Source organism: Boleophthalmus pectinirostris, unplaced genomic scaffold (assembly GCF_026225935.1).
Source record: "Boleophthalmus pectinirostris isolate CB_2022bp ecotype Guang Dong unplaced genomic scaffold, ASM2622593v1 HiC_scaffold_5, whole genome shotgun sequence".
Taxonomy (NCBI): domain Eukaryota; kingdom Metazoa; phylum Chordata; class Actinopteri; order Gobiiformes; family Gobiidae; genus Boleophthalmus; species Boleophthalmus pectinirostris.
Genome location: NW_026571404.1, coordinates 9471229 through 9487070, shown reverse-complemented (window position 1 = coordinate 9487070; position 15842 = coordinate 9471229). Strand labels below are relative to the sequence as shown.

The 15842-nt window shown below is 40.8% G+C and overlaps 1 protein-coding gene across 1 annotated transcript in view; it reads left to right on the top strand.

Moving 5' to 3' along the window:
• LOC110166333 (inositol polyphosphate-5-phosphatase A) overlaps positions 1-15842 on the top strand; it is a 485134-nt gene that overhangs the window by 257712 nt on the left and 211580 nt on the right. Inside the window, exon 6 of the mRNA XM_055162594.1 lies at positions 1191-1294. Coding sequence (XP_055018569.1) covers positions 1191-1294 — 104 coding nt within the window. The remainder of the gene's footprint in view (positions 1-1190; positions 1295-15842) is intronic.

The window sequence follows — 15842 nt, the reverse complement described above, 5'->3', positions numbered from 1 at the left end:
AAATATGTGCATGTTTAAACACGTTAGAATGAACCATCAGTCTATATTCATGCTAAGACCCTTAAAAACCACACACTAAATATTAAATATTCGCTATATCAAGGTAGATTTTCAAAAAACTTGCAGTAAAAAGTTCATTTTTAATTTATGCAAGGTCATTTGGGCCAATTCACCTGGAAGCCTGAGGACCAAGAAAAATTTGTCATAGTTTGGACATGCCTGGTCTATGTAGTTCCTTTGAGAATTCGGGAATTGTGCAATGAAGTATCACGCTTTATCACGGAATCAGTTTTTTTTCATACATGCCTACTCATAAGTACTTACTATTTGTATCTATGGATTTATTAAGACACAGGCCTGACTGACAGACGTTCAGGGTTCGTCCACTAAGTCAGACGTGGGCATCGTCCAGCTCCAGAGCCACATACGATCCTTTGGTTGACTCTGACCGGCCTCTTTAAGTTCATTTGGAATTAAAAAATAAACAAATTTTTATAATTTTACCTCATACCTGGACTAAAGCTGCATTGTTTATATTTTAGAGGTGTTTTTTGAATGACATTTTTGTAAAACCATTGCTTAGTCATAACATAAACTCTCACCAGTCTTACCAGCTCGTCAAAACAATGATATTTACTGCTTTTTTTTTTATAAATACAATTAATATTATGCAGATTTGAGTAAAGTATTTTGGCCCTCTACAGTATTTTTTGTTTCTCATGTGGCCCTGTGGAAAAAAATAATTGCCCATGCCTGCACAAACTGGAGGGTTTGTGGTTCAAATCCTCTAGAAACCTTTATTTTTGTCAATTATCCCACATTGTGAGCTAAAAAAAAGTGTGTTTGGGTCACTGAAATTAAAAGTTGATACAGGAAAATCTTAAAAAGCGTTAAGTGAATGAATGATGGAGCATGTGCAAGTTCTAGGAGATGTGAGTGAGCGCTTTTTGATAAGAGTTACTGCTGATTTTTGAGACGTGCATAAACTAAATCCCCAGTTTTCCCGGCTCTGACCAGCAGGTGGAGCACTTGTCTGAGAATGTCCTTTCAGCCTAATGATTTTTACACAAGCCTCCCAAAATATTAACCTTCAGAGTTCATAACAATAAACCATCTCTGTCTCCTCTTCTCCCCCCTCCCCTCCCCTCCCCTTCTCGTTTTTTTCCCATGATCCTCTCTGTCGCGCGCAGCCAAGAAGTTCAGGAAGGTGGTGGGCCGCGAGACGTGCACCGAGACACTAGAGACCACCCCCTCGCTGGAGAAGGAGAAGTTCCCCCAGGACTATTTCCCAGAGGTGAGGCCAAAAACACTAAAACAGACCGTAGAGCAATAATTAATAAATAAAGTAGTTCAATAATTATTTAGAAAGCTGAGCGAGGAGGATAAATGAACAAAATGCATCATGAAGTGGTAAATAAACAATAGGACAACAAAATAAGTTGAGAAGAGACAAGCTGGTTAGACCCTCCAAAAACTTTATTATAAAAAAAGTTTGTCTCTCAACACATCATTACAATACATAATTACTTAGTAGTTTGTTTTTCATATTTTAAGTAGCTACATAAATGCAAATACACTCCTCTTTCTTGCTGTAAAAGTACTTTTCTTTCAACTTGATCATAACAGAATGTGCTAAATCGAACCCTTATTTCACACTGTAGCCATCTGCTCCCGTCTTCTCTTTTCTGCTCCTCTCTTCTTCTGTCTCATCTTGTCTCCTTATCTCTGCTCCTCTCTCCTCCACCTTCTCCTCTCTTTTTCTTTCTGCTCCTCTCCTCCCTTTTCTCCCCTCTCCTCCTCTCATCCCCTGTAAATTTTCCTTCTCTCTCCTCCACCTGCTCCCCTCTTCTCCTCCTGCTCCTCTTTCTCTCTGTTCCCCTCCTCCTCATGCTTCTCTCTCCTCCTCTCTCCTCCCCCTGCTCCTTTCTCTTCCTCTCTCCTCCTCTCTCCTCATGCTTACTCTTGTCTGCTCTTCTGTCCTTGTTCACAGCTCTCTGCTCCCTTTTCCTTCTCTCTCCTCCTCTCTCTTCCCCGTGCTCCTCTCTCCTTTTCTCTCCTTCTCGCTACTCCCCATGCTCCTCTCTCCTTCTCTCTCCTCTTTCTTCCCAATGCTCTTCTCTCCTTCTCTCTCCTTCTCGCTACTACCCATGCTTCTCTCTCCTTCTCTCTCCTCCTGTTTGCTCCTGTCTTGTCTTTTGCCCTTGTTCACAGCTCTACTCCTCTCTCTTTCTCCCCGCTCCTCTCTTTTCCTCTCTCCTCCTTCCTGCTCCTCTCACCTTCTCTCTCCTCCTCTCTCCTCCTCTCTGCTTTTCTCACCTCCTCTCTCCTCCTCCTCTGTCCTCCTCTCTCTTCGTCTCTCCTCTCCTCCTTCCTGCTACTGTCTCTTCATCTCTCCTTCTACCTCCTTCTCCCTCCTCCCCTTTCCTCCTCTCTCCTCCTCTCTCCTCTTCTCTCCTCCCCTCTGCTCCTCTTTGCTCCTCTCTCCTCCTTCCTGCTCCTCTCACCTCCTCTCTGCTTCTCTGTCCTCCTCTCTCTTCGTCTTTCCTCTCCTCCTTCCTGCTACTGTCTCTTCATCTCTCCTTCTCCCTCCTCCCCTTTCCTCCTCTCTCCTCTTCTCTCCTCCCCTCTGCTCCTCTTTGCTCCTCTCTCCTCCTTCCTGCTCCTCTCACCTTCTCTCTCCTCCTCTCTCCTCTTCTCTGCTTCTCTCACCTCCTCTCTCCTCCTCCCTGCTCCTCTCATCTTCTCTCACCTTCTCTCACCTCCTCTCTCCTCCTCTCTGCTCCTCTGTCCTCCTCTGTCCTCCTCTCTCTTCGTCTCTCCTCTCCTCCTTCCTGCTACTGTCTCTTCATCTCTCCTTCTACCTCCTTCTCCTCCTTCTCCCTCCTCCCCTTTCCTCCTCTCTCCTCCCCTCTCCTCCCCTCTGCTCCTCTTTGCTCCTCTCTCCTCCTTCCTGCTCCTCTCACCTTCTCTCTCCTCCTCTCTCCTCCTCTCTGCTTCTCTCACCTCCTCTCTCCTCCTCCCTGCTCCTCTCATCTTCTCTCACCTTCTCTCACCTCCTCTCACCTCCTCTCTCCTCCTCTCTGCTCCTCTGTCCTCCTCTGTCCTCCTCTCTCTTCGTCTCTCCTCTCCTCCTTCCTGCTACTGTCTCTTCATCTCTCCTTCTACCTCCTTCTCCCTCCTCCCCTTTCCTCCTCTCTCCTCCTCTCTCCTCCTCTCTCCTCCCCTCTGCTCCTCTTTGCTCCTCTCTCCTCCGTCTTGCTCCTATTTGCTCTGCTGTTCTTCCTCACAGTTCACTGCTCCTCTCTCCTTCTCCCTGCTCCTCTCTCCTCTTTTCTCCTCCTCTCTCCTCCGCTGTGCTCCTGTCTGCTCCTCTGTCCCCGCTCACAGCTCACTGCTCCGGGCTGATAAAGTAATAAAGAGGCGAGTGTAGCTGTGTCGTCTCCACTCTCCCCTCTCATCTGTCACCCACGCTCCACCGGCCCTCACTCAAATGTATGCAAACCACTCTGCCAGGGGCCCCAGCGAGCGCACCCACTGTCCCCCTCTCACACAGACACAACCACAGCACCAATGTACCAACGATCGGAAAACTATTAGAGCCATTGAGATGTAGAGGTATTCCAAGTCACTGTGATCGACACAACTGTTTACTCTGGACATTTGATTAAGTTATATCTACTCAATTACTACAAAAACAACACAAAGAAACAAATTAACCAGATCAACAACATAAAATAATTCACATACACATACAACAGATGTGACATTCCATCAAAATCTGAATTGAAATCACTTTAATTGCCAATAGCCATTGCCATGTTTACATGAGAGCTTTAATTCCGAATAAAAATGAATTCTGCTTTTAAAAGACCATGTAAACACTTATGATTTAATGATTATTTGGAATTAAACTGAATTCCGAAGTAAGTGGGTGGTTTATTCAGATTTTAAAGCCAAATTAATTTATTTCTCGATGATGTAAACGTTTATTCTTCTAAATATAATTCCGGTTGGTCAGCGCATGCTCGTTGGGTCGTCGGTCTGACGTGATCCCGACGATCCGGCTCCATCAGTCCTCGCTTCGGACTTTCATCCACGTCTCTTTGGATTTGTGAGTGGGATGCGGGAGTGGGCTGAGGGCTAATCTCTGAAAAGTTTGACATGAACCATCTCCAATGTGATAGAAGCACAGAACAGACTCACCATCAGCAGAACACCCCTCTGTCACAAAAAGAACACATATAATCCACTGAGTCGTGTCCTTTAATCTGACAGAAGCTGAACCGCATCAGCGCACAATAGCGAGCTGTTTTTTTTTTAGTGCTTCGTTTATGCAAAATAGCCATGTGGTTTTAAGTTTCATTTTGGTAAAACATAAACAAATACGCTCAAAGCCGGGCCTGTAACGATAATCAATAAATCAATTAATCGTATGATAACTTTTAACGAGCTTGTTAACTTTTCCGGACGCGATAAATTCTGTTTGCATGCTTGTTTGTTTTCCTCGCTCTGTCCTGCTCTCAAAGAGGGTGAATGTTAGAAGGCTTCTGTCGCTCTCTGACTCCTCTCGTTTAACAAGTGTAATGCACATGTAGTCTGAGTGCAGAAAAGTGCCGCTGTCTGCGGCTAACATGAAGCCACAACACAGAGTCAGAGTGACAAAGCAGTTCATCGCCGAGTGCCAAAACAAGTCACGATGCCGTATCAACACGAGTGAGCGGGACACGTCTCAACAGCCACGTGCGTCAAATGCAGCGAGCGAAACGCAAATAACGAGAAGAAATGTCTCAAACCCCAACAGCCAATAAACCCAAACCCGAGCGACAGAACTAGTCCCCGGGAGAACCCGAACTCCACTGAAATCCCACAAGACACCGACACGACACCAGACAGGACAGAGGCTCCCTCATAGCAAAAAAACATCCTGTGTCGTGGGTTAATATGAACATTTAAATGACCAAAATGACGAGGCCACAGCAGCAGCCAAAAAGAGAGTGGCCACTATATACCAATGTAAATCAATGACTTTTAAGGGCAATTTTGTTACAGAGACTTAATAATCCATTTTATTTAATGCTTTGGTTGTATTTGGTTCAGCAATAGTTTATTCAAGTGCATTTTTGTTAACAAGTCCTCGCTGTAAACCAGACACATTAGGCCTAGTCCTAGTAAACAGCAAGGCCAAAAATTCAAGTTAATGCATCTGATATAAAAATGTATTGAACAGATACATATTCCATCTTTGAACTGTTGATGAAGGTACATGATAAAAAAAAAAAAAAGTATTTAAAATGATAGAAATTAGCTTTAAAGGACTGACATTTTATTGAAATAGTTTCCTTTCATTTTGAAGCAATATTAAAGGTTTCGGAAGAAAAAAGCTGACAAATTACCCGGCCCCGGATAAGGGGAAGAAAATGGAATGGAATGGAAAAAATTATTCAAAATCCTGCACCTTCTACTTGCTTGTACAATTTTCCCTCCGTTACTTTTCCCTCTGTTACCATGACCTTTCTTAATAAAAAATCTCATAACTCAAAAAGTAAGAGGTTTTTCAACCTAATCTTGTACCATATGGTAGAAAACTATATGAAGCAAATATTCAAACCAGTTTGTTAAGGATATGTAAGTGAGAACCAAGAGTTATCACTGTTTGTATTTATTGCCCAAAAAGTGCTGCATATTTCATTCCCTGCGTTACTGACATGAGTTTTTAAATTTTTTGTCAACAACTTGAAAGAATATCACAGGTTTAACTTGACCCTGTTGGAGTGTAACTCTTTCCTACATTCTGATACTTTACTTATTTCAATAGTCCCTCTAGTTTCTGAATAAGAGACATTTGAATGTAAAAAATCTGCCCCTGTTTCCCTCCGTTACTGCTTGACCAGACCCTCCTGTGTTTACAAGTCTGTTTTATTTATCCCTGTTGTTTTTGTTTGTCTTACAGTTCCTGTGTTAAATGTTCTTTATAAAGTAAAGTTTATTGATCTTTGGAAAGCATGTATTTGCATTTTTATTCCACGGTCATTATATTAGTTGAAATTGGTCTCAAAATGTCAATATTATCGTTTATCGCAATAAATTCTTGGTCAATTAATCATCCAGCAAAATCTGTTGTCGTTACAGGCCTAGTCGAAGCTGTGTGGGTAGGTGAAGGATCGCAGACACAGAAACGACGTGTCTGGACTCAAATCGTTTCCGATACGGTGATTCGTTTCAGTTGTAAACATAGCCTTTACGTAGAATGAAATTGTAGCTTTGACTTCATCTAATGTTTATCTATTACATAACGCTGAGTCCTTGTACGTCGCTTTTAATTATTATCAAATATACAGTAGGAGCGTTTTTATTATTTTACTCATCGACATTCCATCTTTTATATCAAACGGAGCAAACTAAATGCCAGCGCTCAGTACACATCTCCTCCTGTAGATTTGTGTTTTTAAAAAAAAGCAGATGAGAAAAGTTTCACCCTGATTTATCCCCTGCTCCCGCGTTGAGATATGAATCTGCGCCGCTGCCTGGGAGCACTCCTCATAATGTTAGCCCATTTAAGACAAGCACATTTGTGTAGTCTATCCGGATCCTCGCTGGTATTTTTCCCCCTCCGGCTCTCCGTAGTGAGAAATTGGTTGTTATCATAGATCACGGATACGGCTCAAACCTCTTATGAAAGATGAATTAATTTCACTAATGCTTTAATGCAAAGCTCTGGCGCGAGGAGGCAGACTGCTGATAACCCCCAGTCTCGTCTCCGCTCCCTGCTCCCTGATTTATGCCTTCTTTTAGTAGATGAAACCGCCTAGAATCTCCATCTATCCTGCTCGCTTTGAGGGATCCTATTACAGACAGACCCATGTTGAAGTGGACAAGATGCACAGAACCTCCTTTTCAAAATCCCACGATAAGATTTTTTTCACGATACGCATCTCACGGTTTCTTATTTATTACGATATTTGATGGAGGTTTTGTGTTTTTCCTTTTTTTTTCTCTCTAATTTAGTCTCTCTTTTTTTAATTTTCAGATGATTATTTATGTTTTGATTAGTTTTTATTGTGATTTTAATGTATTTCTTATTTTGTAACTCACTTTGAATTACTTTATATATAAATTGTGCTATACAAATTGCCTTAAAAGCGTCGGAAAAGCCTTGAAATGCCTTTGGTACTGTTATAATATAAAGAAAAATAAGATTTAAAAGTGTACAATACCGGTTATTTCTTCAGATTTCAACACTGACAACACCAAAGAATCATGGGATATGTAGTTCTCTCTGTTTTTGTATAGCGCAATTCATACAGAAAGTAATTCAAAGTGGTTTACAGAATAAGAAAGACATTAAAATCACCATAACTATTAATTTAAAGAAAGAGACTTGTAATTCGATATATTGTGAGACTATTGACTCAGACAAACTTTATTGATCCACAAGGGAAATTATTTGGACACAGTAGCTCACACATCACATTTATATTATAATAACAAAGAGAAAAAACATATAAATGCCAATTATTAATTATAAATAAGAAGCAAAAATATCAAGAGGCTGGTGTCAAATAAGGCATAATTATATAATATAACTATATGTACAAGTAAAAATTAAAATACAATCGAAATAAGTAACAAAAATATCTCGGCAACATAAAAGAAGTTGTAAGGAGAAAAACCCCAACATCGACAAAAAAGTATTATATTACATAATGGTGAGTTGTTGTACAGTTGTAGGGAGTATTATCTGTTACATAAGGGTGAGTTTTTGCACAGTTGTAGGGAGTATTATATTACATAAAGGTGAGTTATTACACAATTGTAGGGAGCATTATATTACATAAACATGAGTTGTTGTACAGTTGTAGGGAGTATTATCTGTTACATAAGGGTGAGTTGCTGCACAGTTGTAGGGAGTATTATATTACATAAAGGTGAGTTATTACAAAATTGTAGGGAGCATTATATTACATAAACATGAGTTGTTGTACAGTTGTAGGGAGTATTATCTGTTACATAAAGGTGAGTTGTTGTACAGTTTTAGGGAGTATTACATTGCATAATGGTAAATTCTTGTAGGGAGTATTATGTGTTACATAAGGGAGAATTGTTGTGCAGTTGTTGTACAGTTGTAGGGAGTATTATATTACATAATGGTGAGTTGTTGTACAGTTGTAGGGAGTAGTTTTGTTACATAAAGGTGAGTTATGGTACAGTTGTAGGGAGTATTATCTGTTACATAAAGGTGAGTTGTTGTACAGTTGTAGGGAGTATTATCTGTTACATAAAGGTGAGTTGTTGTACAGTTGTAGGGAGTATTATATTACATAATGGTGAGTTGTACAGAGTATTACCAATTACATAAGGTTGAGTTGATGTACAATTGTAGGGAGTATTATCTGTTACATAAGGATGAGTTGTTGTACAGTTTTAGGGAGTATTACATTACATAATGGTGAGTTCTTGTAGGGAGTATTATCTGTTACATAAGGGAGAATTGTTGTGCAGTTGTTGTACAGTTGTAGGGAGTATTATATTACATAATGGTGAGTTGTTGTACAGTTGTAGGGAGTATTATATTACATAAAGGTGAGTTGTTGTACAGTTGTAGGGAGTATTATCTGTTACATAAAGGTGAGTTGTTGTACAGTTGTTGTACAGTTGTAGGGAGTATTATATTACATAATGGTGAGTTGTACAGAGTATTACCAATTACATAAGGTTGAGTTGTTGTACAGTTGTAGGGAGTATTATCTATTACATAAAGGTGAGTTGTACAGTTGTAGGGAGTATTATCTGTTACATAAAAGTGAATTGTTGTACAGTTGTAGGGAGTATTACCTGTTACATAAGGGTGAGTTGTTGTACAGTTGTAGGGAGTATTATCTGTTACATAAGGGTGAGTTGTTGTACAGTTGTAGGGAGTATTACCTGTTACATAAGGGTGAGTTGTTGTACAGTTGTAGGGAGTATTATCTGTTTCATAAAGATGAGATGTTGTACAGTTTTAGGGAGTATTATTGACGATACGAGATCACTACATTTCGATTCTTGTTACTCTTCAGGTCACTCAGTTTGTCCGGCGACGTTTGTGACAAGTGCGGATTTATTTAAAGCTTTGCAAGAAAAACAATTTAAAGGTTTTGGAAAGAGGAAAGAGAGAGAGCGAGAGTGACAGCAGACGGGATGAGTCGCGAGCTGTGACTTTACCTTCGCGGTGCGTCATTAATAAGCGGTGAGTGTGGTGAGATCATTGGAGCGGTGTTTGGGACGTCCTGCGTGAATAAAGAGGGAAATAGATGCACTTAAGATGCATTTGCTCTTCATTTAAATGGAGGAGTATTCAGGGACTCGCTGCTTTCTCGATTTGTAATATGCAATGACATTCAACTTCGCGGTGAATCAATTATGAAAGTGGTTGAGCTGTAGTGGGATTAAACGATCTTAATATGTTTGTGTACGTGGGACAAAAGACACATTAGTAAACACTTGTATGTGTGTATAAGATTCCCGCATGGACTTTGTTACACCTTTGTTTTGGACCGGCCCTTGAGAGCTGCTTTCTCTTAATTGAACTAAATGGTAAAGACGTTTTTATAAAGTGTTTTTCCACCTTCGAGGGGCCACTCATCTGTTCACACACGCTTTTATACGCCAGTGTGCGCAGACTCTGGTGGCAAGGTGGGTTAAGTGTCTTGCCCAAGGACACAATGGCAGCATTCTTCTGAACTGGAAGTTGGAATCGCAGTGGCAACCTGGAGAATCAGTCTGAGTTCACAAGTTACTTATGAATGAATTACTTACAGGACTAAACCAGGACTGAACCGGGACTAAACCGGGACTAAACCAAGTCTAAACCATGTCTAAACCAGGACTAAGCCAGGTCTTAGCCGGGACTAAGCCGGGACTAAACCGGGACTAAACCAGGACTAAACCAAGTCTAAACCATGTCTAAACCAGGACTAAGCCAGGTCTTAGCCGGGACTAAACCAGGACTGAACTAGGACTAAACTAGGACTAAACCGGGACTAAACCGGGACTAAACCGGGACTAAACCAGGTCTAAACAAGGTCTAAACCAGGATTAAACCAGGTCTAAACAAGGTCTAAACAAGGTCTAAACAAGGTCTAAACCAGGACTAAACCAGGTCTAAACAAGGTCTAAACAAGGTCTAAACCAGGACTAAACCAGGTCTAAACAAGGTCTAAACCAGGACTAAAACAGGACTAAACCAGGTCTAAACCAGGACTAAACCAGGGCTAAGTCAGGACCAAACCAGGTCTAAACCAGGTCTAAGTCAGGACCAAACCAGGTCTAAACCAGGTCTAAACCAGGTCTAAACCAGGTCTAAACCAGGTCTAAACAGGACAAACCAAGTCTAAACCAGGTCTAAACCAGGTCTAAACCAGGTCTAAACAGGTCTAAACCAGGTCTAAATCAGGGCTAAGTCAGGACCAAACCAAGTCTAAACCAGGACTAAACCAGGTCTAAACAAGGTCTAAACCAGGACTAAACCAGGGCTAAGTCAGGACCAAACCAGGTCTAAACCAGGTCTAAGTCAGGTCTAAGTCAGGACCAAACCAAGTCTAAACCAGGTCTAAACCAGGTCTAAACCAGGTCTAAACCAGGACTGAACCAGGACTGAACCAGAACATAACCAGGGCTTAACCAGGGCTAAATGAGGACTAAACCAGTCCTAAACCAGGAGCGCTGCTACCGAGCCGATCTCCATCCGCTATTGCTCCAGGAGAACACCGGGAAATTGCACTTGTTTTGAGAACAACAGACGTCCTGGATGCATGTCAAGTTTTTTTTTTCTCCCGTTAGTCGTTCATTTGCTTCACCTGATCCGTCTGTGTGTAATCACTACCTGCCTGTAAAATTCCAGAACGTTAAAACCCGCTCATTTCAGCAACTGTTTGTGGGTACTCAACCCGGTGCAGGACTCTGCCCCGTGGTCTGACTGTTTTATCAATATTTATGTTTAGAGTGGGATTTGAACTGCCAACCTCTGAATCAGTGGGCAGACAACTGAGCTACTGTCGCCCATATATACAGACAGAGATTTTTCATTCTGGTGTCAGTGGTGATGAACGTCTGTAGCCACAACTGCTCCGGAGCTGATGGTTGAAAGCTGCAGTATGTTTGCTCCTCTCATCGTGGTGATAGACAAAGTGAAGTGACTGAAGTGTCTTGCTCAGTGACACAAAGTATGCAATGCCATTAGAGGGAATTAAACCAACTGTCTTGATTACCATGTATTTTTTTTCTTTTAATAACATTTAACAAAATACAGGAATCAACATAAAAACAAAACACAAAAACATAGAACAACACCCACAACAAACAACAAAACCTGCCCACCCCCCAAACACACACACCGACACAAGTTTATTTAAACGAAACAAAAGTAATGTGGCAATGCAGCAAACTGCTAGGCCCCCATATAAATTTATAATTTAAATTCCCCTGCCCCATCCTCATTTTTTTATAAATATTTCGAGTCACTTAACTAATATTATTTTCACCATCATCATTTCCTTTGATCCTTTGATTTCTTTTACTATTTGTTACAATTTTAAAGCATAATTTTAAAGTCATTTTTATTTTGTCTCTCCCCCTCTTCTCCTAGCCAGGCTGGCACCACCTAGTGCCTCAATTTCATTTCTCTCCAGCGACTAGGTCAGGAATCAAAATACAATAGACAGTTCGCAAAAGCCCCGGAAGTGCAAGTTCAGGCCCCAGCCAATCAGCGAAAAGCCATATATTCAGTGTTGTCAACGATTCCAGAGATCAAGGATTTAAAGCTGGAACAAAGAGAAGGTTTGGTGAATTTTATCAAGAGGAAAGATGTTATTGTCCTTCTTCCTACGGGATTTGGGAAAAGTTTAATATACCAGTTACCCCCGTTAGCGGCGCATTACATACGTCACGAACAAATAACAGCAACTGTCTAAATGATAAAAAGTACCCGCCTACTGTCGAGGGAACGAAATCTAAGACTGCGTGGTCAGACGGTTTGTATGAAGTGAAAGGAAGTAAAACCAGCTGATGAATCAGGCTACTCTTCTCCCCCACCATGTAAATTTGCTGCCTTCCAGCTTAAAGCCATAGTACGTAACCTTTAAAAATAAGAGAAATAGGTTCATCATTATCAGTGATTTTATTGCCTGCATCTCCACAAACTTGACTCTTATCTGGCCTAGAATTGGGCCTCCTCCTATTTATTCCCATGTAAACGTTGTTCTTTCGGCATTAAAAAAATCAATTTCAGGTCGACGTGCCACTTCCAGAAAGTTCCGTAGTATTACTTTAACAAACATGTCGCCAGAATAACGTAATTAAACAAACATCGTAAAAGTCTACCTACCTTAAAACTGCAATTACAAATAAATAGTTGCATAAGTGTATTTTGTTGATAATAGAAAGTACGTGAATCGCCCAAATCTCCAAGAACTGCACGAGATGTAATAGTTTTAATATAGATTGAGCGTTTTAACTTCATATCCACTAAACTCTTAAAACCCCCAAATTTAAAGCCCATCTTCAAAGTCACTGTGAATCATGTCTTCCAATCCTCCTCTAAATCACTGCCGCAAACTATTAGATTATTAAGCAACTACACTCCATCATAAATTACTCCGGTCTCTTATTTGCCCGATTTTCTCCTTTCTCGCCCAGTTTGTGCTTGATTTAAGTGACAGCCCTCTACATATGCAGGCGCTCCGTTCCTTTCCGTAATCCTTTTGTGAGTTATGACTCCGAACAAATGACTGAGACATTAATTGAAACGCCGAATAAGAGTGGAAGTGGACAAAATAGTGCGCGCATTTATTTTGAGAGGTCGCCATGATGGATTTGTTGAGCCCCGTCAATCTCCCGCGATGGCACCTTCCTTATTTATTCCTTGGCGCGGTAATACATGAGTCCAAAACCCATTGCATCATAAGGATTTGTCATTGGCTTATATAAATAAAGTGTACCACCCAGACCTTAATGTGCCCTTGCTATTGATTGTTTTACATTGGGAGAAAGAAAATGGCGTCGAGGTCGTAGATCAAAATGGGAGTTTGTGCGATGTTTGGCACCTTGACCGTGTCCATAACCGCTCTGACTCGCGTACCCTTTTACTGCCCTCTGTAGTCCACTTTCGGTATGGGGCGTGATTACATTCAAGTTCTCCCCTCCATCAAACTTAACTTCCTGCTTGATTTAGCGCGCCGCCACCAGGAGATTCATAGTTGTGATGTTAAGGAGATGAAGTCATTTGAAAACCTGTACGGCTCCGAACGGGGACTTGCATTTATCACGGGAGAAGACATGGGGTTGTTGGGTTGACAGTCGAGATGCATGACGGCGCGCGCTCAGATCATAAATGACTTTATTATGTCTGAATCACAATCAAATGAGAGGAGCAATATGGAGCCAGTCTGCTCTGAAAGATCTCGAATGTATTCAAATTAAAGATGCATTGTGGGATATGTTGCGGCAGTTAATGGAAATGGAGAGCGTATCAGTCATGCGACGTCATTAGAAGGAGTAGAAAAAGCGTTTTATAAGAACTGGACTGTTTACAGCCTTTTTAAAGCACGAAGAAAGTCCCAACTCATAATGAAGAAATGCTTTATTAAGAAGGATTCAGGCTTAGTCACTGGGGATGTGACAATAACCGAAATATCGTGATATCGTATCGTCAAAGTTCTCACAATAATATCACAATATATCGAATTACAAGTCTCTTTGCTTAAATTAAGAGTTATGATGCAGTAATAGCTAAAAAAAGACAGAGGGAACTACACAGACCATGATCCTTTGCTCCATTTCAGTGCAGACTACAAGAAGAAATAACAGTTCTAACACTTTTAAGTCTTAATTTTTTAGCATTTTAAGAAGGAGAAAGTGGCATATTAACAGTTTTAGTTGTTTAGCCTCCACAAAATATTACAATAAATATCGTACCGTGAGCTGTATATTGTGAAAATATTGTACTGAGAGATTTGGATATTGTTACATCCCTAATCGTGAGCCTCTCCACCAATATTGTGAGCTTTCCCACGATATCGCAATAAATATCATACCGTGACGATATTGTATCGTGAGACTTGGATATCGTTACACCCCTATTAGTAACTACTTATTTAAGAACAAACATGTAGCCAGAATAACATAATTAGACAAACATAATAAAAGTCGACCTACCTTAAAACTGCAATTACAAATAAATAGTTGCATAGGTATATTTTGTTAATAATATAAAGTGCATTTAAGAAGAAAAGGGGTTAGTTTTAATAAAAAAGTCTGAGTCAGCCTGAGGCCCTGTCCGCGTAGGTATATGTATTTGAGTCGTTTTCGTTGTGGATGCAGTGTTTGTCCACATTAATCCAATGCAAAACGGCTCCAGAGACGGAATGATCTGGTGCCGCCAGCTCCCACGAATTCATCTGAGTACAGATCTGACCCGGCACTGTGTGGACGCCTGAAAACATTGATACGCTGGTGTAGGTCTGTGCCGCGAAGTAATTCACCGCCAAAACACAAAGAGGCTAGAATATATGTCCATTCAAATATACGGTCTATGCGTATGACCTGCAGACGTATAATCTCTGAAAAGTTTCACATGAACCATCTCCAACACGATAGAAACACAGAACAGACTCACCATCAGCAGAACACCCCTCTGTCACAGAAAGAACACACAGATTCCACTGAGTCGTGTCCTTTAGTCCGACAGAATCTGAACCGCATCAGCGACACAATAGCGAGCTGTTTTTTTGAGCGCTTAAGTTTCATTTCTATGAAACTTAAACAAATATGCTCAAAGCTGTGTGGATATGGAAGGATTACGGACACAGAAACGGCATGTGTGGACGCAGATCGTTTCCGATACAGTGATTCGTTTCAGTGTAAACGTAGCCTGAATCTTTTAACTTTTCTGCAGAGGGTTCGCAACCTGTTTGTTTCCGTGGACATGTTTATGATTTGGTTTAAATTGTCCGTAGTATGGCATTAAACTACTTTGACGTTGTCGTGTCCTCCAATGCACATGCAGGAAACTTTTGGGGCGTTTAAAGTTCACACTGGAGATCATATACAAGTCGCATTTAATTGAAAATGTGAACGACCTTACAAAAAAATCTGAATTGAGCATTAAGCCCTGCAGTCTGAACTCTGATGTGGCCTGTGGGACTGACTGGATCTTATAAAACCACGTGCTGAACAAATGAGTCTTTAAGGAAATGGGGACAGAACAATATTAACTAAGAAAAAGGAAATTACAGTACTTTGGCCGTATCATCAGGACACACAATCTCTGCACCCACTTTTTGGAAGACTATAGTTGGTTCGAGGACCACAGGGAGACGGAAGTAGACGATGGAGAGATGACAGGACCAGGAGGAAGCTGTGGAGTCTGTGAAGTCTGTGGAGGAAGCTGGTTGAGACGTCTGTGAAATTTGATCCTTAGAAATGAGGCTGGGATTGGGCAAAGCAACACAATCGATGCTGTAACCCCCAAAATAATGAAATGTGTTCGTCCAAAGTCTGAACTCTGCTCCAAACCACATGAAGATTGGCCGTAGACCAAAGCTGATAATTAACAATTTGAAATATTAATCTCGGTTTAACTAAAATGAATTTAATTACGCAGCCCTGTGATAAAGTAATAATACATACATACTTAAAATGTAAAAATCTTGACAGCTAATTCAAATCATGAGACGATGTTTTGGTTGAAGACGATAATGTAACGTGATGAAGTAATGTTTTTCCTACTTAATTAAAGGTCCTATATTTCACAAAAATGGCTCTTGTGATCTTAAAGCTGTGTTATAATGTTGTTACCTCCTCAAAAA